This window comes from Aethalodelphis obliquidens, unplaced genomic scaffold (assembly GCF_003676395.1).
Source record: "Aethalodelphis obliquidens isolate GAN/ISIS:26980383/991018 unplaced genomic scaffold, ASM367639v1 scaffold62, whole genome shotgun sequence".
Taxonomy (NCBI): Eukaryota; Metazoa; Chordata; class Mammalia; order Artiodactyla; family Delphinidae; genus Aethalodelphis; species Aethalodelphis obliquidens.
This window is the reverse complement of record NW_020838006.1, coordinates 5,324,217-5,347,442: the sequence shown is the minus strand read 5'-3', so window position 1 is coordinate 5,347,442 and position 23,226 is coordinate 5,324,217. Positions and strand designations below refer to the sequence as shown.

Sequence of the window (23,226 nt, the reverse complement as noted above, 5' to 3'; positions counted from 1 at the left end):
GCGGACTCCCAACCACTGCGCCACCAGGGAAGCCCCAACCTGGTGGTTTTATCCTCATTTTACTCTGTAGGCCTCACTATGTCGAATCTTGGGTTTCTTCCTTGCTAGACAGAAGCTTCATGTGGTCTGTGGCTGCATCTATTGGTTCCCCTCTGTTATTACCCAGCACATAGTAGGTGTTTGTAATATTTGCAAGTGCTTGTTAGGTTGATGTTTGGGCTGGATTTTGAGGTTGTTTGAATGCAGGGGTGCTCTGCTCTGTGGGACAAAGGCCATATTCCACCATCTGCCCAGATCGTTTCTCTCCAACCTCATCTGCTTCTCCAAATCCCTTCCCTTAGACAAGCGAACTCCAAACAGCCCTTTCCTTTTCCCAGTTCTGCCCGAAGTTGCTCACTCCCTTTCTACCTGTACAAACAATTTCCCCAACATATGGGCCACCTTTGAACTCAAAGAACTTGTGGGAAACCCTTATTTGACATTTAATCATATACATGCTGTGAGATGTTTTCAAAGTCATCCATTGGGGCATCTAGTATAAGAAATCATGTGAGTTTCTTGCTTTTGAGTAGCAATTAAAGCGTTGTTTGGAGATACTAAATTGACACTCTGACCTTCTAAAAAATGATTCTTAAATTATTTGTTTATTTTTGGTTAGCTTTAGTAACTCACATACAGTAAAGCTTTCCAGTTGCCCCTAAGCAGTCTCCTGGCGGCATGCAAGATCTTTAGTTCCCCGACCAGGGACTGAACCCGGGCCGCCTGCAGTGGAAGCTTGGAGTCCTAACCACTGGACCGCCAGGGAATTCCCACAGTCACAATACTTTATATTTGGATTTCAGGCCAAGTGTGATCTAGGACCCTTGCTCTCATTGATGTTTCCAGGTATGGCTTCAAGGGCAACCCTCAAAGCTCTCATGGACTGTGATGCTGCTATGAAAAAGAGATTAAAAAAAAAAAAGCCTAAAGATGCACAAGGAATCTTACCAACAATGGAGGACACTAATTAAATGGTCTCTTCTAGTCCTTGTCCTGTTGGAACCTGAGGTCTATTGCTGCCTTTTTATATCCACCAGAGGGCAGTGTTCTATTCTACCTCACAGTCCGCCTCCCGTTTGAGGTCTCCCCTTTCTTTTCTTTTTCTTTTTTTTTTTCAATTAAAAAATTTTTTTTGGCCACGCTGCATGGCATGTGGGATTTTAGTTCCCTGACCAGGGATCCAACCCAAGCCCCTGCACTGGAAGTACAGAGTCTTAACCACTGGACCGCCAGGGAAGTCCCAGAGATCTTCCCTTTCAAATCCTAGCATTTCAGCTCCTGAAGTGATCCCCAAACTGTGTTTCTCAAACTTTGATTTGACTTCTAGAAATACATCTTGGGCGTCCCTGGTGGCGCAGTGGTTGAGAGTCCACCTGCCGATGCAGGGGACACGGGTTCATGCCGCGGTCCGGGAAGATCCCACATGCCGCAGAGCGGCTGGGCCCGTGAGCCATGGCCGCTGAGCCTGCGCGTCCGGAGCCTGTGCTCCGCAACGGGAGAGGCCACAACAGTGAGAGGCCCGCGTACTGCAAAAAAAAAAAAAAAAAAAAGCATCTTGATTAGTTGCTAATAGAAATACATCTTACATCTCAACCCCACAGAGACGTACAACCATATGCAACTCTATATATGTATATATAACAAAATTTCATAAAATGACACTTGTTTTCATAGAGAACAGACCTGTGGTTGCCAAGGGGGAGGGGGTTGGGAGAGGGATGGAGTGGGAGTTTGGGATTAGCAGATGCAAACTATTATATATAGAATGGATAAACAACAAGGTCCTACTGTGTAACACAGGGAACTATATTCAATATCCTGTGTAAACCATAATGGAAAAGAATATGAAAAAGAATGTATATATGTGTATAACAATCACTTTTCTGTACAGCAGAAATTAAGACAACATTGTAAATCGACTGTACTTCAATAAAATAAATTTTTAAAAAAACACTTGTCTTTACTATGTGCAATACACTGATATTTCTATTCTCTTCCATTAAAAAAAGTGCCAATCATCACCAAATTGAGTTCACAACCTACAAATTGGGTCGCACATATTGCCTTAGAGTTCATTTAGTCTGGCATCCTGCATACTTATGGATGAAGAGATGCAGGGTTAGAGAGGGATGCTCAGTCATTGTGGGACTCAGCGCAGCACCTAGGATAAGCCTTCAGGGCTTCGGACTTCTGATCTGTTGCTTTCAGCACAACGACATTCCTGTTGAGGGACACCCAGAGCTCTGGCAGGTCACAGCCATGGAGTCCAGGATATGTGTGTGTGTGTTCCAGCCCCAGCACACTGAGCTTCGCCACACCTTGCGAAGAGTCCCCTGCAGCAGGGTTTTCTCTTTGAGCATGTAAATTCTGCAGCTCACCCACTGATTGTCACATTGGTGCCAGCCTCTGGAATCCTGCACGTGGCTCCTCCATGCCCTGACTTAGCAGTGGGTTGCTTTATAGCCCAGAATCAAGAACGTACACAAACTAAGAGGGTAGGGAGTCAGTTGCCACTGTTGAAGCGTCTGCTTCTGAGATGCGGAGGGTGGAAGTTCTCATGTGGTTCCGTCCTTGCTCTGTAGAACGCCTCCCAGAGGACTTTCGAGATCGATTACGGCCACAACTGCTTCCTCAAGGATGGCCAGCCCTTCCGCTACATCTCGGGAAGCATTCACTATTTCCGCGTGCCCCGTTTCTACTGGAAGGATCGGCTGCTGAAGATGAAGATGGCTGGACTGAATGCCATCCAGACGTAAGTAGGAGGGCACTGGGCTCTCACCTGGGCCTGGACACCCACCCCTGGAGGGAGGGTCCAGCTGCATCTCTCGGTGCAGCTGTTTCATTGCTCAGAATGGGGAATAGCCTGGTCTGGGGTCCCGGGAGAGGCTAGTCATGGGCTTGAGTGTCCCTTCTTTAGACAATTAACTACTTCTTCCAACCTTGAACTTTGTCACCAGAAGTCATACAATGGATATCATCTTGAAAGGGCAAAGGGAAGTAACAATGGTTGAGTGTTTACTGTGTGCAGGGCACGTTACATGGATGATGCCATTTCTCCAAGGTCACCCTTCTTGTTTGCAGCTGGCGAAACTGAAATTTGCCCAGGCACATGTGTTTGGACAGAGGTTCCGCTGAGATTTGAAGATAAGGGTGTTGGTAGGCAACCATAGCTCCTCTCAGCTCCTAGAGGGATATGCCTTGTTGGGTAGATTCCTGAAACCTAGTTTGTCTTTGTGGTTCTGCTGGGGTGATTCCATGGCCCAAGGTTACAGAATTTTACCCCAAAACTATCTCTCCTTATCTCTTCTGCTGTTGTAAAGTGACTAATTGAGAAGGAAGTTGGGGTGGCTGGCCACTTTGGTTTCTGCACTGGTGATGTGGATTGCTGATAACTCTTCAAAGATAAAGGGTGAGAAAACCCAGCGGCAGATTCCTGGGACAGATAGTTAGGAAGAATCCCACTTGTTATTCTGGTTCTAGGGCCACTGGGACATGTCTGTAGTTTCAACACTAAGTTCTGGGGGACCAAGACTGTTCCAGGGAACCCTGAAACCATGGGATTGTGGGAAAAAAACACAAGCCAGGGGTCATCAAAGACACCTTTGTGATGGCAGTGGGTGGCTTCATATTTAAAGTTGTGTCCCAGGGCTTCCCTGGTGGCACAGTGGTTAAGAATCCACCTGCCAATGCAGGGGATATAGGTTCGAGCCCTGGTCCGGGAAGATCCCACATGCCGCGGAGCAACTAAGCCCATGTGCCACAACTACTGAGCCTGCGCTCCAGAGCCCACGAACCACAACTAGTGAAGCCTGCGCGCCTAGAGCCCGTGCTCCGCAACAAGAGAAGCCGCCGCAAGCAGAAGCCCGTGCACCACAACGAAGAGTAGGCCCCACTCGCTGCAACTAGAGAAAGCCCGCACGCAGCAATGAAGACCCAACGCAGCCAAAAATTTAATTCAAAAAAATAAACTTTTAAAAATAAATAAATAAATAAGTTTGTGTCCCATGCTGCAGGCAGCCCAAGGAGCTGGTCGGAATTTTATTTTTTATAAATTTATTTATTCATTTTTGGCTGCATTGGGTCTTCATTGGTGCACACAGGCTTTCTCTAGTTGTGGCGAGCGGGGGCTACTCTTCATTGTAATGTGCGGGCTCCTTCTCATTGCGGTGGCTTCTCTTGTTGTGGAGCATGGGCTTTAGGCACGCGGGCTTCAGTAGTTGTGGCATGCGGGCTCAGTAATTGTGGCACGCAAGCTCTAGAGCGCAGGCTCAGTAGTTGTGGTGCCACCAGGGAAGTCCCAGAATTTTTGTTATTTTACCTCCTTCGGACTATTCCTGACAAAATCTTTTGTTAGGAGGATGCAGGGCTTGGAGGTTTTCCCATTTTTATTGAAAAATATTTTTCAAAAAATAAGTATGGGGCTTCCCTGGTGGCGCAGTGGTTGGGAGTCCGCCTGCCGATGCGGGGGACGCAGGTTCGTGCCCCGGTCTGGGAGGATCCCGCGTGCCGCGGGGTGGCTGGGCCCGTGGTCCGTGGCCGCTGAGCCTGCGCGTCCGGAGCCTGTGCTCCGCGATGGGAGAGGCCACGGCAGTGAGAGGCCCGCGTACCGCAAAAAAAAAAAAATAATAAGTATGCCTCTTATTACTTTAGCACAGATATTTTCATTTTTCCTAAGCCCTTACATAGGCATAAGTAATTTTTCCATAGCAGTAATTTGTGTCCATGAACTCTGTCTTTTTTTTTAAGTCAAGCATTAAATAGGAATGGGCGTTCTTTGAGGGTCATACACTTAAAAGTGTTCCCCACAAGTTTGATTCTCTTGGTAGCTGCTGTGAAAGCTCAAAAGAAGGCTTCTTTTCTGCGCGTCTGCCTTAGGAAGATGTCTGTGTGTCCTGCGGGTTTATAGTTCTGCAGACTGTTCAGAAATTCATGTAGGACACCTGGATTTTTGAGCTATTTCCAGGAAGGGGCTGTGTGTGTCTTGGCAGGTACGTGGCCTGGAACTTCCACGAGCCCCAGCCAGGACAGTACGAGTTCACTGGGGACCACGACGTGGAGCATTTTATTCAGCTGGCACATGAGCTGGGACTGCTGGTCATCCTGAGGCCTGGACCTTACATCTGTGCAGAGTGGGACATGGTGAGTGCGGCTAGACCTGCCCTGCCTGCCTGGTGTGCGGTCAGGCAGGGATCTGGAGGCAAGTGAACTAAAGCAGCGTTGGTAAGTCTCTAATTCCAGGTAACACGGGCCTGTGACTGAGCAAACCCAGTTGTCTTTTACCTTGAGCAGTGCCCAGGCAGAGAGGAGCAGGGAGGGGTCACAAGGCATGGGTCCTCCTCTTGGTGGTCACGTACAGAAGTCAGTTTCCTCATCTGTAAAAACAAGTTCATGGTGTGGCCTCTGTCTGCCTCACAGGGTAGTTGTGAGGTTAAGTGGAGGAATCTGTAGAAAAGGCTTTGATTCTCAAAACGTTGCATTCATGCCCAGTGATCTTATTTTTATTATGTTTACAATTTCTAATTGCCCTGAAAGTTACAACCCAGAAAGCCCAGCTCAAATACCCCTTCTCCATGACATTTTTCTTCTTTCCCCTCACTGCTAATAGTAATTTCTGTCTCCCCTAAGACCTTATCATGGCCTCTTCTTCCTTTTTTTTTTTTTTTTTTCCCCTGTCCTAGGGAGGATTACCTGCTTGGCTACTAGAGAACGAATCTATTGTTCTCCGTTCTAGTGATCCAGGTAAGTTGTTACAGATGTCGTAAGAGAATTTAAGAAAGCTTAGATAATTTATATCAAAAGAGTCAGGTATTTCGAAGGCTGGGGTACTCCTGGGCGAATGCTTCTGAAAGTTTAGCAAAAGTGTGAGCGTTCATCATGCTCCTCCAGGTACTGAATGTTTTAGAAAAGAAGGATTATTCGAACAACTTGACCAGATCTCGCTGATACCCTGGGAACTCTTTGAGTTGGCACTGGGCCCTGTTTGCGGTTCACTGGCTGAGTTTAATGCTTTCTCTGCCTCTGTTCTTAGAATACGACATGGCTGGTGCCGACTCCCAGCTAATCAGAATGGCAGATGTAGTTTCTGCGGTGGTGTCACTGGATTTCTCAGTAGCTGCGGTGTCTTCAGTTCCTTTGTCTACTTTTACAGAGTTAGATAACTAAATGATAGATAAAATGATAGGTTTTTTTCTTGTCTAGCTGTAAACCCTGATCGATCTGCAGGTCCCATTTAGCTGCTGTTCTTTTTTTTTTTTTTAATTTTTATTGGAGTATAGTTGATTTACAATGTTGTGTTACTTTCTGCTGTACAGCAAAGTGAATCAGCTATACATATACATATCTCAACTCTTTTTTAGATTCATTTCCCATATAGGTCATTACAGAGAATTGAGTAGAGTTCTTAGCTGCATTTCTGTCTTCTGAAGGCTTCAGTTTCTCTTGGTGATGAAGCTGGTCATAAGAGCAGCTAACACTGATTAAATTTGCTGTGTAAAAGGCTAGTATATTATGTTCTATATGCATTTCCTTCTTAGTGTACTACCCTCACATTTTACGCTCTTAGTATATTAGTGTTTTTCCACATTTTTTCTCAGTTAATCCTTACAACAACTTTATGACCTATGTACTCTGTTATCCCCATTTGACAATGTAAATGTATAATTGATTAGAACTTAATTTTAAAAAAACTCAACTGTGACAGAGAGGACACATCACTCAGTCATTCAACAAACATTGGTGGATGCCTCCTGTGCTGCAGGCTTTTTGTCCTAATGGCAGGGGCAGATACCAGGCATACTGGTCCTTGTCCTCTCAGAGCTCCACTGAGGAGACAACTCTCGGCAGGACAACTTTTTTTTTTTTTTTTTTTTTTTGCGGTATGCGGGCCTCTCACTGTTGTGGCCTCTCCCGTTGCAGACGCGCAGGCTCAGCGGCCATGGCTCACAGGCCCAGCCGCTCCGCGGCATGCGGGATCTTCCCGGACCGGGGCACGAACCCGTGTCCCCTGCATCGGCAGGCGGACTCTCAACCACTGCGCCACCAGGGAAGTCCAGCAGGACAACTTTTAGCAGACTTTTAGTGCATGTAGCGCCACCCATTTCAGAAAGTGGTTGTTGAATCCAGTCTGTTCAATCTCTGCTGCCAGCCCCAGGGTAATAGGCTGTGTTGTGTCTCTTTGTAGAAAAAGGCATGTGATGGTGTTAAACCTGGTTGTCTTCCAGATTACCTTGCAGCTGTGGACAAGTGGTTGGGAATCCTTCTGCCCAAGATGAGGCCCCTCCTCTATCAGAATGGAGGGCCGATTATAACAATGCAGGTAACTGCAGGGAGGAGCCTGGCCGGGTCAGGGGAGGTTTCCATCCATCCACATTATATATGGGAACGAAGCAGACATGAACCTCATATGTCTATTTCTTTCTTTTTGTTTTTCTTTTTAATTTTTAAAATTGAAGTATAGTTGATTTGCTATGTTGTGTTAGTTTCAGGTTTACAGCAAAGTGATTCAGTCATATACATATATACGTATATATATTCTCTTCCAGATTCTTTTCCACTCTAAGTTATTAAAAGATATTGAATATAGTTCCCTGTGCTATACAGTAGGTCCTTGCTGTTTATCTTCATATGTCTGTTTCTTTAAGAGGCAATGCCACAGATGGTGCTTTGATTTAAATTGCATTCTGGGGAGGCATTACCATTTTTGAATGCTTGCTGTGTGAGACTCTCTGCTGGATACCCTACAAATGCTATTCAGTTATTCCAACCACCATCTTCAAAGAGGTTAAGTGACTTGGCCAAGGTCACGCAGCTGGCAGGTGTTGCAGCCTGGCTCCTCTCCGGTGCCACGTTGCCTTCTGGCCACAGGGATGCAGCATGGACTGACCCACTTTGGCGTCTGCACTGCCTAGGCCGTCAGTTTCCATGGGTGTGGAAAGAGGATGCAGTGAATTGGGGCCACTGTGTTTTCTCTCCCACTTCCTGCCCTCACTTTCCTTCTTCCATGTGTTTTTCACTTTGCAGTGACTGGTAGATTGTGAGGTATATCACGTGGCAAGAACTTTTCAAGTGAAAAATAGGTACACTTGACCTGCGATGATTTTTGATGTTTGTAAAAATACTTAGGTAAAACAAAACCATGTCTGTTGGTCATTTACCAAGGATGCTCTGATTGCAAAGAATACGTTATGTAAAACTGGCTGCATCCCGGACCAGCAAGGGGGTGCGTGCGGTGCTCCCTAGGGGAGCGTGGGCCAGATTTCCTTCTTGTGAACAGCACCGTGGAGTGTTTGCAGGGACGGTCATTGTGGGGAGGGAGCCTGGCTATTTCCATGCCCTTCAGATATGAGAGGGCTGGGCTGGCCAGGGTGCCCTGCGTGGTGGAGAGAGGCCAGGCTGCTACTCCCAGAGGGGTGTACTGATAGCACTCACTGCCCCTCACCTGTCCTGAGTCTGTACCAGTTAAGCTTACAGGAGCCCATTTTCCTGTATGAAGATTTCAAGGCTGAAACTGGGTGTATCTGCATAGCTGGGTCTTCTTCCTTTCTCTTGATCTCAGGTTTTCCTCAATTTCCCTTGCTTTTTAGTCTATGCTTCTGCCGAAATCACTTTCAATTTTTGCTGAGGGCTTTTCTGTACCTTTTGGTTATTGAAATGCACCACAATGTCAACAAATATGAACTGTGCAAGGGAGAGCAAAGTTGGCTGTCTTGGGGGGAATTTCCTCCCGTGTCCATCCCTGGCAACCTCAGATGACTTGAACTTGACCATGGATCCTGCCGGAGGACTCAGCTTCCTTCCTCTCCCTTCCCCCCGTCACATCTCCACCCGCTAAAATCCCACCTAATCCTTTTGCCCCTTGATAATTAGGAGTGGGGGCCTTCCACCCACAAATTTGCTTCATCCAATTTGTGAGGTACTCATCATGAGGGATTAGCCCTGTTTATACCTGCTGTTTTGGAAGAGGTTTCAGTTTTCAGTCTGCAGTGAAAACGTCTGCAGTGTTTTGTTGCTTTATCAAGGAGCTTACAGGGTGAGATAATTATTCTAGAACAAAGACCTGCAACCTGCAAACCTGGCCCTCTGCCTGTTTTTGTACATAAAGGCCACTGGCACATGACCATGCCCGACCATTTATATATTGTCTGGGGCTGCTTGTGAACCACAATAGCATGGTTCAGTAGTTGAGACAGAGACATATGGCCAAAAAGCTCCAAATATTTACTCTCTGGCCCTTTATAGAAAAAGTTGGCAAACTCCTACTCTAGAAAAATCAGCTTTCCTCTGAGGCTAACTGCAACTTCGTCTATGAGTCTCAAGCCCTTTTCTGTGTGTTTCTCCTCTTACCTCCCCCGCCTCCACACACACCTCTGCTTTCCTCTCGTTGGCAATGATAGAGAACTTGACTGTATGCTTTATTGCCAGCTTTCTGAGCACTTACCAGGTGCCAGGTATTGTGCAAAAACCCTATTCATGTATTGGCTCAGTGAATCCTCATACAACCCAGTGAGGTAGGTACACTCACCTCTTACAGGCAAAGAGACATTTGACGGGTGGAGCCACCTGGATAAGAAGAGGCAGAGCTGAGGTTTGCACAGGGACTCTTGGGCCTCTGATGCCTGTGACCGCAGCACGAAGCTGTCTTGCGAATGTTGAGCTTTTCTCTTTCTCTAAAAACCTAACCAAATTAGGTATATGCATTTATTACAATCCTGTTTAAACTACAGTCCTGTATTTTATCTTAATACAATGATGATAATGGATAAATAAGATTTGAAAGAGTAAGTGAAAATCAATGACATTGGCTTGGGGCGTGGCCAGAAAAGAACGAGAGGTGCAGAGGCTCTGGGCCCTCTTAGTTGCTAAAGCCGACCCTTAAATTTAGCTCTGAACTTCTTGGCAGCCAGATGATGAAGGAAGACACAGCCATTTAAGTAGCTCTTAATTAAAGAGGAGAAAAAAGAAAACGAGGGGGACAGTACCTTGCCAGTATTTGCAAAGCTTTTCTTAAGATTCATTTCAATTATTTCCAAAGGGACTTCTGAGGCACTAATCAGAGTATCAGGATCAGTCATCCAAGGGGAGTTTCCTGCTCTGTGTGAGTGGCAAACACCTTCTACTGCAGGATGCTTCATGACCTGTGAAGCCCTTGATACTGGCCTACCACTACCTGTTTTGCTGCTTCTTTTTTTTTAAAATTTAATTTATTATTAGTATTTTTTTGGCTGCACCTCGCGGCATATGGGATCCTAGTTCCCCGACCAGGGATGGAACCCGCGTCCCCTGCACTGGAAGCGCAGTCTTAATCCCTGCACCTCCAGGGAAGTCCTTGTTTTGCTTCTTTTTAAAATTATTTATTTATTTATTTATTTTTGGCTGCATTGGGTCTTTGTTGCTGCACATAGGCTTTGTCTAGTTGCGGCGAGCAGGGGCTACCCTTCGTTGCAGAGCATAGGCTCTAGGTGCACAGGCTTCAGTAGTTGTGGCTTGCGGGTTCTAGAGCACAGGCTCAGTAGTTGTGGCACATGGGCTTAGTTGCTCCGCGACACGTGGGATCTTCCCGGACCAGGGCTTGAACCCGTGTCCCCTGCATTGGCAGGCAGATTCTTAACCACTGCGCCACCAGGGAAGCCCTGTTTTGCTTCTTGAACCCATAACATGAAAGTATAGTCAGAGGGATTCTCGCTGAGAAAACCATTGTGCGTTAAACCATTTGGGAGGAGGTGCTTTGCAGATGATGATGGTGGTGTCTAGTTCTTCTACATCACTCCCTACTCCCTTCCCACTCCCCGACTCTGTCCATAGGCTTCATGGAGCTACTAGCAATTTTGCCAACAGCATACTCCTTGCAGGAATACTCTCTACCTCTCCCGCTTCCCTGACCAGCGAGTGCCTTTCTGTCTAGAGCTGCCTCGGGCAATCCCTGCGGGGAAGCTTCCTTAACCATCTCTTCCAACCACTCTCAGACTGGGCACCTCTTTTCTGGAGGCTCACAGTTTCTTATGCTCATGTTCAAAGGCCACCTATCCCTAGGATCACAAAAATTTGTTTTGCGTTGTGTGCAGGTAGAAATTGTTATGTGTGGGAAATTTTTAAGTTTTTGTAAAATTGTGAAGTATACCACACACACATTAATGTGCAATAATGAAGCATTATGATGAGAACAGCTACAGAATGACCACCCAAGATGGAAAATGGTACGTGGCCAGGACCCTGGAAGCTTCCCAGGTGTCCTTCTTCATCACACCCCACTTCTTCTCACTGTTCTGACTTTCGTAGCCATCAGCTTCTTGCTTTTCTTTACACTTTTACCAATTATGTGCACACCAAGACTTGATAGTTTGGTTTTGACTGATTTCGATTTTCTATTCGGGAAATTGTACCGTGTGTATTTTTCAGTGTCATGCTTCTTTCACCAACCTCTATACCTCTAAGATTCTTTGGTGTATTGGATTTTCTGGTGTATCTGGTGTATTGGAAATAAATGAAGGTCATTCATTTTATTGCTTTAGAGCAATGTTGCTTAACCTTTTTTTCATTGTTGCCCATTAAAGATCCTCTCTAGACATATTTTTCTAATTGCCCCCCATGAAATTTTAATACCTGAGATATACTGTATAATTGTACATATATCTATACTTTATATGAAAAATAAGGTTTTTTTTTTTAAAATCCTATAAAAATCAGCTCCCACCTCCTTGGGGATGCTCTCCACCTCATTGAGAATGGACACTTCAGCACTATTGTCATTGTACCCAGTAATTCTTTGTTGTGGAGGCTGACAATGCAGGATCTCTAGCAACATCCTTTGGCTTCTACCCACTGAATTAACAGATGATTTTTCTTCATTTTTTAATATTTCTGCCATGGAAAGTTATTATTTATGTAATGTGTAAAGTATCGGTTACGTATTATAGGGGACAATATCACTACAACCTGAAAACTAACACATTGGTTGTTTTCCTTATTTCTGGGAGGTATTAGAAGGTAGGTTTTTATGCTGAGTTGCTTTTTGGAAAATGAGTTTTGAGGACTGAGTGTAGGAGATATTTGGGGATATTACTAAGCCTTGTCATCTCAGAGATGTGCAGGTAGTTTCTCTAAACAAAAGCTTGCCTTCGGACGTTGGAGTCTCCTGATTTCTTTCCCCTCCTCTCTTTAAATTTGCAGGTTGAAAATGAATATGGCAGCTACTATACCTGTGATTACAACTACCTGCGTTTCCTGCAGAAGCGTTTCCACTACCACCTGGGCGAGGACGTGCTTCTGTTCACCACGGACGGGGCGCATGAGAGCTTCCTGCAGTGCGGGGCACTGCAGGGGCTCTATGCCACCGTGGACTTCGGAGCAGGTTGGTGTCTACAGTCACAGAAACCCAGCTGAGCAGGCAGGTTCGGGCTTTTTACTCCATCGGTCATTCTAGACAGCTGTTGTTCAAGTGGCAAGGGCATATCGAGTGAGATTTCCCAGATTTTCCTGTATCTGGTAACGGGTAAAATAGAACACCTGATATTGCACCCCTCCATTGCAGAGATCATTTTGTGTCAGCTGAGCTGGCCCTTAGGTCAGGAGCTCCATTTCCAGCCCTGGCGGAGCTGGCTGCAGCCTGGAGTCCTGTTCTCTTAGGGGCTGCCTGCCAGGAGCAGTTCTAGGTTGAGGAGCTCCACCTTTCAGGCTCTGTCTGGGATGTGCTGCTCTTCCCTGCTCCCCCTGTCCCCCGAGTCGTGGCTGGATGCTCGGGCTGGGTCATGGCCATCGTGAACTCTGAGGCCGGTCCTGGGTTTCGGGGAACTTACCTGGTACTTCCGTTTTCTTTCTACATAAACTCATAAGGCTGGGAACTGTGATGGGCCGGAGGTGGTTTGGCAGATGCTACAAAAAATCGTCTTCCTGATGCATTAGTGCTGTGTAAGCTGCTGAGGTTCCATACATGAAAGGAGGGCTGGGATGCTTCGGGCTGTATGACATTAAGAAATCTTCATGTAGGTTGAGAGCAGCTTTCATAAAAGGCATGGCAGCTAAATGTAGTGTGTGATCCTGGACTTTTTTTTTCCGTGTTTTTTTTTTTTCCTTTGTTGTTGTTATGAAGGACATTATTGAGACAATTGAAGTCTTTGAATAAAGCCTTTAGATTAGATAATAGTATTCTATCCATGTTAATTTCCTGTTTTTTATCATTGTATTCTGTTTATTTAAAGAATGCCCTTGCCCTTAGGGGATACACACTGAAGTATCTAGGGGTAAGGGGCCATTCTGTCTGCAAATTATTCTCAAATGGCTCAGAAAAAAATATGTATATTCATATAGAGAGGGAAAACCTGATGAATGTGGTAAAATGTTAACAATTGGGGAACCTGGGTGAAGGGAAGATGAGTTCTTTGTACTATTCTCACAGCTTTTCTGTAAATTTGAAATTATTTCAAAATGAAAAGTTACTGCCCCGCCCAAAAAGACCAACTCTTCAAGTAGCATAAGGATTCCGCTGTTCTCCCATCTGAGGGATGAGACACATACCCAGCGTTGCCTTCTTTTGAGAAGGATGTACAGAAAAGTGAAGTTGCATTTTTAAAAAGATTCTTCTACCCTACCAACAAGGAAGTAACTGGCTCTGAGTGAATTGAGTGTTTCTAGAAACATGGTACGTTGCTCAGAGCATTTGGCGATGAAATAACTCATCTACAAAGAGCTGCACAGGAAGTGGCATGCTGGTTTCGTCCTGCTTTGGCACACTTCCCAACACAGTGATGAAAAAGCACAGTATTTTTCTGTTGGGAGGAACAAATTGAAGATTATTATGAGTTAGTTGTAAGCACTATTTGTATGTAGGGTGACAGCACATACAAATAATGCTTCTTCTGTGGGTTCAAGGACAGACACTCAAGACCAGTGTGCCTGAGGCAGGTGGGGCTGTGGTAGCTTTATTCATTTGTGTGCAAGAGGGGCAGTGCCTGGGGTCAGATCCCAGGAGAGGCGCCTGAGAGCAGCATTTAAAGATCTGGAAGCTACTGAATGCTTAATAGTGAGAAATTTACAGCCATAAAATAAATGAGATTCCATTCTTTCTTGATCAGCACATTCCCTCCTGAAAGCTGGCCTTACAGAGAAGCCCAAGGCTTGTCCAAGAGCAGGGGGGTTTTGGAGACTTGGCTGGTGTCCCTTTCACGCTGGGACACCCACTGAGGGAACTGGACTGTGCAGTGTGGGGTCAGGGTGTCCTCTGCTCTGGCTGGGAAGCACTGTGCGTGTTCACTGATGTAAAGCAGCCCATTACCTCTCTGGGGAGAAACCCCTTCTCTCTTTAGAGGTGGAGGGGAGAACAGAGTCATGGGAAGCAAGCCGCGGGGCTCTGTGACATGCCATGTAGGCACCTGGGAGGTGGAGACGGAGGCCAGGTCCTGGCAGGTGTGCTCAGCCCATCAATGATGCAGGCATCAATGAGATACAGGCATCCTAATGGAATATTTCAGAAGAAAAAATTGAGTTCACGAGTGGTCTGGAATGACAGAGAGAGAGAGAGAGAGAGAGAGAGACCAGCCGTGTTTCCAGGTGCCGGGGACACAGAGGAAGCACAAAGCCTGTGCCGTGATCTCCCAAAGGAAAGCAGTCAGGAGAGGCCCGAGCACTGTTCACAGAGGAAGCATCATTCTGTGGTCCCCACGGTCCGTCAGATGGATGGCCTGAGTCCCCACCTAAAGCTAGCTTGGAGGTGTGCAAGCCCCTGGGGGTGTGGGGAAGGGCGGGGGCCTCAGGCGCAAGTCCTACGAAGGAATCTTTTTATTTAACTTCTTGTCATTCCCATGGCTGACCGTTCTTCTCCCTCTCATTTTTCAGGTGTCAACATCACAGCTGCTTTCCTAATCCAGAGGAAGAGTGAACCCAAAGGACCCTTGGTAAGAATCAGGCGTGAGGCCTGGGGAGACTGTTTGCTTGTTACCGCTTCATTACCGCTGCTGGGAGAGAGTGATTAACTGCTGCGGAGGGTGGGAACGGATCCTTGGTTTCTCTGAGTCTGAGGTCAGCAGCTGATGGGAGTGTAGAGACCCCCTTCTGGACACATGGGGAACAGCAGAAGCAGTGCTGCTACTTGACACTGAGGCCCTGCACTGGAGGGGGGCAGAATGGGGACCGAAGTGAACATCCCGCCTCCATCAGGCTCTGCGCTTTTGCATACCTCATCGTATTTGGTCATCGTGCCAGCTCTCATAGGTAGTATCATTGTCTCCATTTTCAGTGAAACTCAGGCCATGTCACTTGCCCAGGGTCGTACAGCTGGTGAGTGGCAGGGCCAGGATCTGTGTTCAGGTCGGTGTTTCTTGAAAGCTCTTTGTGACAGAGCTTCTCCACCTTTAGTGTGCTTGCAAATCACGTGGGACTCTTGCTAAAACGCAAACGTTGATCTGTTGGGTCTGGGAGGGGATTGAGATTCTGCATTTCTGACAAGCAACCAGGTGACACGGGGAGGTAGGGTTGCTGACCACTCTGGGAGCCGCGGGGCTCTGTGACATGCCATGTAGGCACCTGGGAGGTGGAGACGGAGGCCAGGTCCTGGCAGGTGTGCTCAGCCCATCAATGATGCAGCCCTCTCTGTGCTTCCCTTCTCCTTGCAGTTGTGGCAGTTGTCCTTGTCACTTGGCCCCGTGTAAGGGGGAATATCCTGTGCCTTCCGTGCAGCAAGTCAGGCTGCCCCGCCTGTGTACCCACCTTTGTACAAAGCAGCCTTTTCTGAACCTGGTCTCTGCTTCGTGAGCCATGCAGAACCCGGGTTCCCAGACTCCGGGTGGAGCTATTTCCTGGAGTCTGAGACAAGAAGTCCCCAGAACACGTCCAGATTTCTCTTTCCTTCTAAGATCAAGGGCTTGGCAGGGTCATGCCCAACAGAAACATGAAGCGCTTGGGGCCTGCCTGGCAGAATATTTGGACAAGTCTACCTCACTTTAAGTCAACCTGAGATCTGAAAATCTAGATTCACACAAAGGGTGAATTTGGAGCTAGTTATTTTATAAACATTTTGTCATCTGATTCTTTTGCCCAACAAACTTTCCTACCATATTCAAACTGAGGATTGGTAAACAAGATTTTGATGCAGGTACAACTTTTCAGGGACACCTGTATTGTCCACACCTGAGACCTGAGTTTAGGCAATGCTATATGGGATGTCCTCATTGGTCCCCCAGCTCCAGGTAAAGTAGTGAATGTCAGCTCCTCTCCCCACCTGTTCCTCGGTAGAGAACCTAGGGCAGTAGTTACTGAGAAGCCCAGCATGTAAAGGTCTTAAGTCTATCCTAAGCTCCATATTCCTTTCTCTTTTCAGGTCAATTCTGAATTCTACACTGGCTGGTTAGACCATTGGGGCCAACCTCACTCAACAGTCAAGACTAAAACAGTGGCTTCCTCCCTTCACGATATTCTCTCCCGAGGGGCCAGTGTGAACATGTGAGTGTTATTTTTCAGAGGGGAGGCTGTTCTTCGTAGCTGTGGGCTCATGGTGAAGTACTGTCTGTTCTCTTGTTTCCTTGTAGGTACATGTTTATAGGTGGCACGAATTTTGCCTATTGGAATGGTAAGAGCAATTTAACATCTGTTTGTAGAGTCTAATCCTAAAATGTTTTTGGTGCTTTGATTTTTGGAGGGGTGTGCCTATGGACAATTGTTATTTTCTATTTTTGCTTGCTTTCTCCCAAATTTTCTAATATATAAGAATTGTGTATATAATTTAAAAAATAATTTTTCTTTTATTTATTAAGAAGAGGAGAGAAATGTTGAATTTACTTTTCTATTGAGAACTGATTTAAAAAAATTGAGTATCCAGGTGTTATGAAATAATCAATGTTATATAAATGAGGAACTGCATTTGATGATTATAAATTACCCTCCTATACTTGTTTGAGATGCTCACAAATTACTTGTTCTTTTAAAATTTAATTCAGAATTTTCATTTAATTTACAAAAGTGTTATAGAATCATAGAAATGGAATATTTTTCTTATGTAAATACGAATCTTTCAAAGTTTTCTTTTCTTTTTTTATTTTATTGAAGTATAGTTGATTTACAGTGTTGTGGTAGTTTCAGATGTACAGCAAAGTGATTCAGATATAGATAGATATAAATATATAGATATGTATTGTTTTTCAGATTCTTTTCCCTAATAGGTTCTTGTAAAATATTGAATATAGTTCTCTGGCTATACAGTAGGTCAAAAAAATCATTCTTCCTTAAAAAAAAATTTAAGAGACATAACTTGTACATTTAGAAGCTATTGTTTTAAATCAAGCTAGTCGGGCAGGTCATAGTCTCTGGCTATAACTTACTTGTTCATATATTCTGGTCTTTTTCTTCTCTTTTTTTTTAAAAAAAACACTTTGTTTTGTTGAGATATAATTCACATACCATAAGATTCATGATCTGGGGAATTTCCTGGCTGTCCAGTAGTTAGGACTCTGCGCTCTCACTGCCGAAGGCCTGGGTTTGATCCTTGGTCGGGAAACTAAGACCCCACAAGCCACATGGTGTGGCCCCAAAAATAAATAAATAAATTCATGATTTTAAAGTACACGATTCAGTGGTGTTTAGTTTATCACAAACTTGTGCAGCCATTATCACCATCTAATTCCAGAACATTTTCATTACCCCGAAAAGAAACCTCGTACCCAAGAAACGCCCCACTCTCCCTCCTCCCAGCCCCTGGCAACCACTAGTCTACTCTCTGTCTTTGTGGATTTACTTATTCTGGACATTTCATACAAAGGGAACCATACAGTTTGTGGTGTTTTGTGTTTGACTTCTTTCATTCAGCATACTCTTCTCAAGGTTCATCTATATTGTACTGTGTATCAGGACTTCGTTCCTTTTTATTGCTGAATAATATTCTATTGTGTGGATATACCACATTTTGTTTATCCATTCGTCAACTGATGGACATTTGGGATGTTCCCTCTTTTGGGCCATTATGCATAATGTTCCTGTGAACGTTATTACCTATGTGTAATATTACCTATGTGTAAGTATTTGTTTGAACCCCTGTTTCAGTTCTTTTGGCTGTACACCTAGGAGTGAGATTGCTGGTTCATATGGTAACTAACTCTATACTTAGAGTTAGAGGAACTGCCACAGTGTTTTCTAAAGCAGCTGCACCATTTTACATTCCTATATGGCCTATATGGTCATTTTTTTTTTAGTAGGAAAAATTATGGTAAAATTCTCTTCATTGCCATTGACTTTTGCAAAGACAAACCATCCTATATTGCTTTTCTCTAAACCTCATTCCCCACATCTCTCCACATCTGCATTTTCCTCTAGGAGTCATTGAGGATGCTTTACGGTTGAGTTTTGGAAGCCTAATTGGACCTCAGTCTCCTGGTGTTAGTAATTGGACACTATCAGCTCTTAATGAAGTTTCTTCTTCAAACTGCTATCTTTTGTGCAGGGCAAGATGGTCAAGGAGAAGACTTTGGTTAAAGTATTACTAATATTTTTTTTAGAGCCAAAAAATGGAGATAATGCAAAGTTCAAATGTCATTTCTTAAAAGATAGTAGAGTGCCAAGGTTGGTAATTGAAGTTAGATCAGCCCTGTGTCTGTCTTCCCCTTAGAAACACTTCAGATTTTGTGATGCCTTTTGCATTCAGAAAGTAGGGATTCCTCCTAGCTTCCATCCATGGAACCAAGACCAGTCACCAATCCAGGAATAAAGGTTGATATTGTTTGAAACTTTACAGTTCATGAAACAATTTTCTATATCCTATTATTTTATTGAAAACAATACATTCTTTTTTTTTTAATATATTTATTTATTTATTTTTGGCTGCATTGGGTCTTCGTTGTTGGGTCTTAGTTGCTGCGCATGGGCTTTCCCCAGTTGCGGCAAGCGGGGCCTACTCTTCGTTGCGGTGCACGGGCTTCTCATTGCGGTGGCCTCTCCCGCTGCAGACCTTGAGCTCTAGGTGTGTGGGCTTCAGTAGTTGTGGCACGCGGACTCAGTAGTTGTGGCTCGTGGGCTGTAGGGCGCAGGTCCAGTAGTTGTGGCACACTAGCTTAGTTGCTCCGCGGCATGTGGGATCTTCCCAGACCAGGGATCAAACCGGTGTCCCCTGCATTGGCAGGCAGATTCTCAACCACTGCGCCACCAGGGAAGTCCCAATACATTCTTTTTTAAAATTTACGTATAATAACTGATTCACTTTGCTGTACACCTGAAGCTAATACAACATTGTAAATCAACTATACTCCAATAAAAATTTTAAAAATAAATAAATAAAATTTACGTGTATAAAACTACCGCTCAGAAGTTGTCCTTAATCCTGTCCCTTGCCCCTGACCCTGCCATAAACAATACAAGGCTCTTTTCTGCCTCTGTTTTCCCATTTAGTCCTCATAGCAGTCTCATCTGGGCTGGGGATTATGCACCCACTTTACAGATAAAAAAAGCAGGGTACCAAAAAAGTCCACAAAATTCCCATTCAGTTGGCAGAGAGTGGAGCCTAGGCTCAAACTCAGGCCTTGGAAAGCTGGTCACTGCTCTTTGGATAACTCCTTGCAGCCTGAAGCCTGTGTTTCCAACCCCCAAACCAGTCCCTCTGTGTTTGCGGGCCTCTCTCTCCTGCCCTGTTGCCCGGTCTCTTTGCAGGAGTTGGGCGAGGGGGTGAGCAGTCTGTGCTTTTGGCTGCAGTTCTTCGGGCCAGCTTCCCAGAGGACAGCATGGGAGAAAACCTCAGGTTTTCTGGCTCAGGTGCTCACTGCGTTCCTGCCCACAATAGCTGCCCATGCTGTGCAGATAGGCACCCACTCTGTGCTCATGCATCCGCACGGGAGCCAGGCTGTCCTCTCCTCCTCACACACCCTGCAAAGCTGAGGAGCGGTACATCCTGCCAATTCTCTTGTCTTCCTACCTCACACTCCCCAGCGTGGCCAGAGGAGGCTGAAGTCAGCACTGTTTCCCTAGGACACTGCCCTGTGGGGATCTGAAACATCCAGAGGAAGATTCTGCTGGTAGAACTGCACACACTTAGTTTTCCAGTCTGTCCTGTAACCCGTTGGCCAACTTCCCAGCCTGGGTTCCCTTGGCCCGTAAAGTATGTTTCTGGGTGTTCACACTTGTTGACACTCCTTCACAGAGCTCCTTCTCATGCATGGCTCTGCAGGGGCCTTGGGTAAACAAAGCCATGCCTACCACTAGGATGCCCTTGGTCTAGTCGAGCGAGGTCACTGCCACACTGAGCGAGAGGAGGGACCATAAAGGAGAAGGTGAGCTCCTTGCAGCAAGGGATGTGGTTTTTCTTTTCTTTGCATCTCACAGCAAAGGATGTGTTTTAACATAGGTGTTCCCAGAGGCAGGAGAGTAAAAGTAATATGACTGGATCAATTCAATTGGTGGAGTGGTCCAGGTCTTTCAAAATGTAGATTCTGTGCATTGAACAGATTAGACAGTCTTTGGGGGATGACCTGATCCTTGGCCTCCCTCATCTGTCAACCCCGCCACCAGTAGGATCACCCAGGGCGGCTCCATCATTCGTGAGCTGTGGGATCACTCCAAGGAATTTGTTACTAAATCATAGTGAACTGTCAGATTTTGTGCCTCATTTACTTAAAAATTAGATTGGATGTAAGATTATCCTAAAATAACTTTATGCTTTCACACACTTGCACTGCAAAACGCTCTCTGGAGTAGAAGAGAAAGGGGTGGCATGGAGCCTTGCTGGTCTGCAAAAGGCAGCGTCAGTGTCACCTGGGAGGCTTACTTAGAAATGCAGAGTCTCAGGTCTGACCCTATCCCTGCTGAGTCAGAATCCCAGGTTGGGCTAAGGAGTGTGTTTTAACGAGCTCTCCACGTGACTCCCAGGCCAGGGCAAGTTGTACTGACACAGGGTCACTGCCCAAATTTGCAGAGTCTCCTATCTGTGAATATCACCTGTGACAAGGCTGGGGCCCACTGGTCTAGACTGTGCCCCTTGGACAATAATTGCAACGCTGTTTGCTTTTTGCATCCACAGTATTGCCATTATTTATTAGTCTCTGTGGCGAGTCACGTTCCCTGGGAAACGGACTCTGAGACTGCCTGGCACAAGTTTATTGGGGTGTGCTCCCAGCGGCAACACCAGAGTCAGGATTGGGCAGAAGGAGAAGCTGGGCAGTGATGCAGTCTCAAAAGTGGCTCAGCTGATGCTAGAGGGAGCTCTGGAGCTGGGATGGCCCTTTGAGGCAAGGGGACTGGGCTTTTATATCCCTGCACTGGTCAATCTTTGGATGTGGGCAATCCCAGAAGGGGTGTAATCTTGGGCAAGGCGGCCCAGCAGATGTCAAGGACCAGAGAGGGGCACATCTGAGAGCCGTCTTCAGCAAGCACTCCCGGTAACTGGGGGAATGAGTGAGTCAATGTGAGAGGCACACCACAGCACCCCCCCAACTCTTTGCAGACATTACAAACGCCCAAGGTTACACTTGACTTTCAGTGGGCTGATGTGTGTCTGCAGTCATCTCCCAGTTTGTTTGGTCTGATAGCCCCTTAGTTGTTTGCTGCTGATCCTGGGCCCAGAAAACTGTGCGTCCACCATGGACCTTTTCTCAGCCACACGTGAGGTGATGAACAAGATCACGGCTGCAGGGTTAACGGTCAGACGTGTGAGTCATGCCATAAGTCTTGCTGTTGCTGGTTGTGAGATGTCCAGGGGGGTTGTGGGGAGCTTCAGAGGCCCTGCTTGTCCAGTGACAGGGCTGTCTGCTGGGGTCGCTGAGAGAGTGGATGGGGAAGGTGCTCTGTAGGCTCTAAGAGCTTGGCGAGGGCCACTTGCAGGAAGAAACTCGTTTCTCTAAACCTTGCCTCCTGAGGGCCACCTCTGTGTCACTTAACAGTTGACTCTAATGTGTTCCTTATTTTCTCCCTCCACAATGCCAAGCCATGAATCCCAAAGAACTTTTCCCAGGGGAAGGCCTTCCGTAGTAGTTAGTGGCACGGTTTTGTCTTGCAGGGGCCAACACGCCCTACCAAGCACAGCCCACCAGCTACGACTACGATGCCCCCCTGAGCGAGGCCGGGGACCTCAGTGAGAAGTATTTTGCTGTGCGGGATGTTATTCAGCAGGTGAGTACTTTGTACGGGCTGCAGGGGCTGGCCTGGGCCAGAGCCTGCCCAGGACTCACAGTGCACTGTAGACAACTTCCTGGAGCCTTTGTGTTTAAAAGGACGGATGAAGGGAAGCATGAGCAAGACTTGGCCTTGAGTCTTTGTCCCACCCGATTAAGAGTGAGCCTGAGGGCTTCCCTGGTGGCGCAGTGGTTGAGAGGCCGCCTGCCGATGCAGGGGACACGGGTTTGTGCCCTGGTCCGGGAGGATCCCACATGCCGCGGAGCGGCTGGGCCCGTGAGCCATGGCCACTGAGCCTGCACTTCTGGAGCCTGTGCTCTGCAACGGGAGAGGCCACAACAGTGAGAGGCCCGCGTATGGCAAAAAAAAAAAAAAAGTGAGCCTGTCAGCAAGGTGCTCCACAGTACGTTGTAAGGATTAAAAAGAACACAGGTAAGGCCTCCGGTACAGCCCTGACACATCTGTTGTCCAGTAAGCGGTGGCCATTTATACTATTATTCATACTAAACAGAAGAAAATGTGTGTCCACATAAGTAGCTGAAGTACGCAGGAAAGAAAATCCGTGGGCATTCTGAACACAGTACAAATGTGAGCTGTCAGCAATGCTTCATTTTTCTATTTGGGGCAAGTGATTGCTGTTTCCTCCGGGCCTGACACCTGAATGCTTAGTCCTTGCTAACGTTGTGACCTTTGAGGCATCTAACGCACCCAGGTGGGGTTTCCTGTCTCTGTGTGGCTTTAAAAAAAAACCCACAGTTTTTCTGCTCAGTCACCTGAGTTTTGAAGTTAAAAAACAAAGATTTTCTGCCTATAAATGGTATGGACTTTTTTTTTCTGTTAGTTTTAAGTATGCTGTAGTCTCCGTTTAAGCCTAAGTGTTAGTTATATTATGAAAAATTTTAAACATATTGAAAAATATGATCTATACTTAACTACTCTTAGAGTTTGTCCATTTGATCTACGTTTCCAGATGTGTGGTTAAAATGTTGCGCGTGTGATTTTTATTGTGGGTTTAATCTCTGTAGAATTTAGAGCGATGACTCCCAAGTTCTGTCTTGTATGTTTGTTCTCTGTTTCAGAGCTCTCTATTCCTATCTTTATTATTTCCTTCCTTTA

The 23,226-nt window shown here is 46.0% G+C and overlaps 1 protein-coding gene across 2 annotated transcripts in view; it reads left to right on the top strand.

Moving 5' to 3' along the window:
• The window catches only part of GLB1 (galactosidase beta 1), a 90,342-nt gene that overhangs the window by 19,862 nt on the left and 47,254 nt on the right, over positions 1-23,226 (top strand). For both annotated transcript variants that reach the window (XM_027088352.1, XM_027088354.1), the window contains 9 exons: positions 2,622-2,791; positions 5,028-5,178; positions 5,718-5,778; positions 7,260-7,354; positions 12,205-12,385; positions 14,866-14,924; positions 16,346-16,467; positions 16,554-16,594; positions 21,995-22,107. In XM_027088352.1, coding sequence (XP_026944153.1) covers positions 2,622-2,791; positions 5,028-5,178; positions 5,718-5,778; positions 7,260-7,354; positions 12,205-12,385; positions 14,866-14,924; positions 16,346-16,467; positions 16,554-16,594; positions 21,995-22,107 — 993 coding nt within the window. The remainder of the gene's footprint in view (positions 1-2,621; positions 2,792-5,027; positions 5,179-5,717; positions 5,779-7,259; positions 7,355-12,204; positions 12,386-14,865; positions 14,925-16,345; positions 16,468-16,553; positions 16,595-21,994; positions 22,108-23,226) is intronic.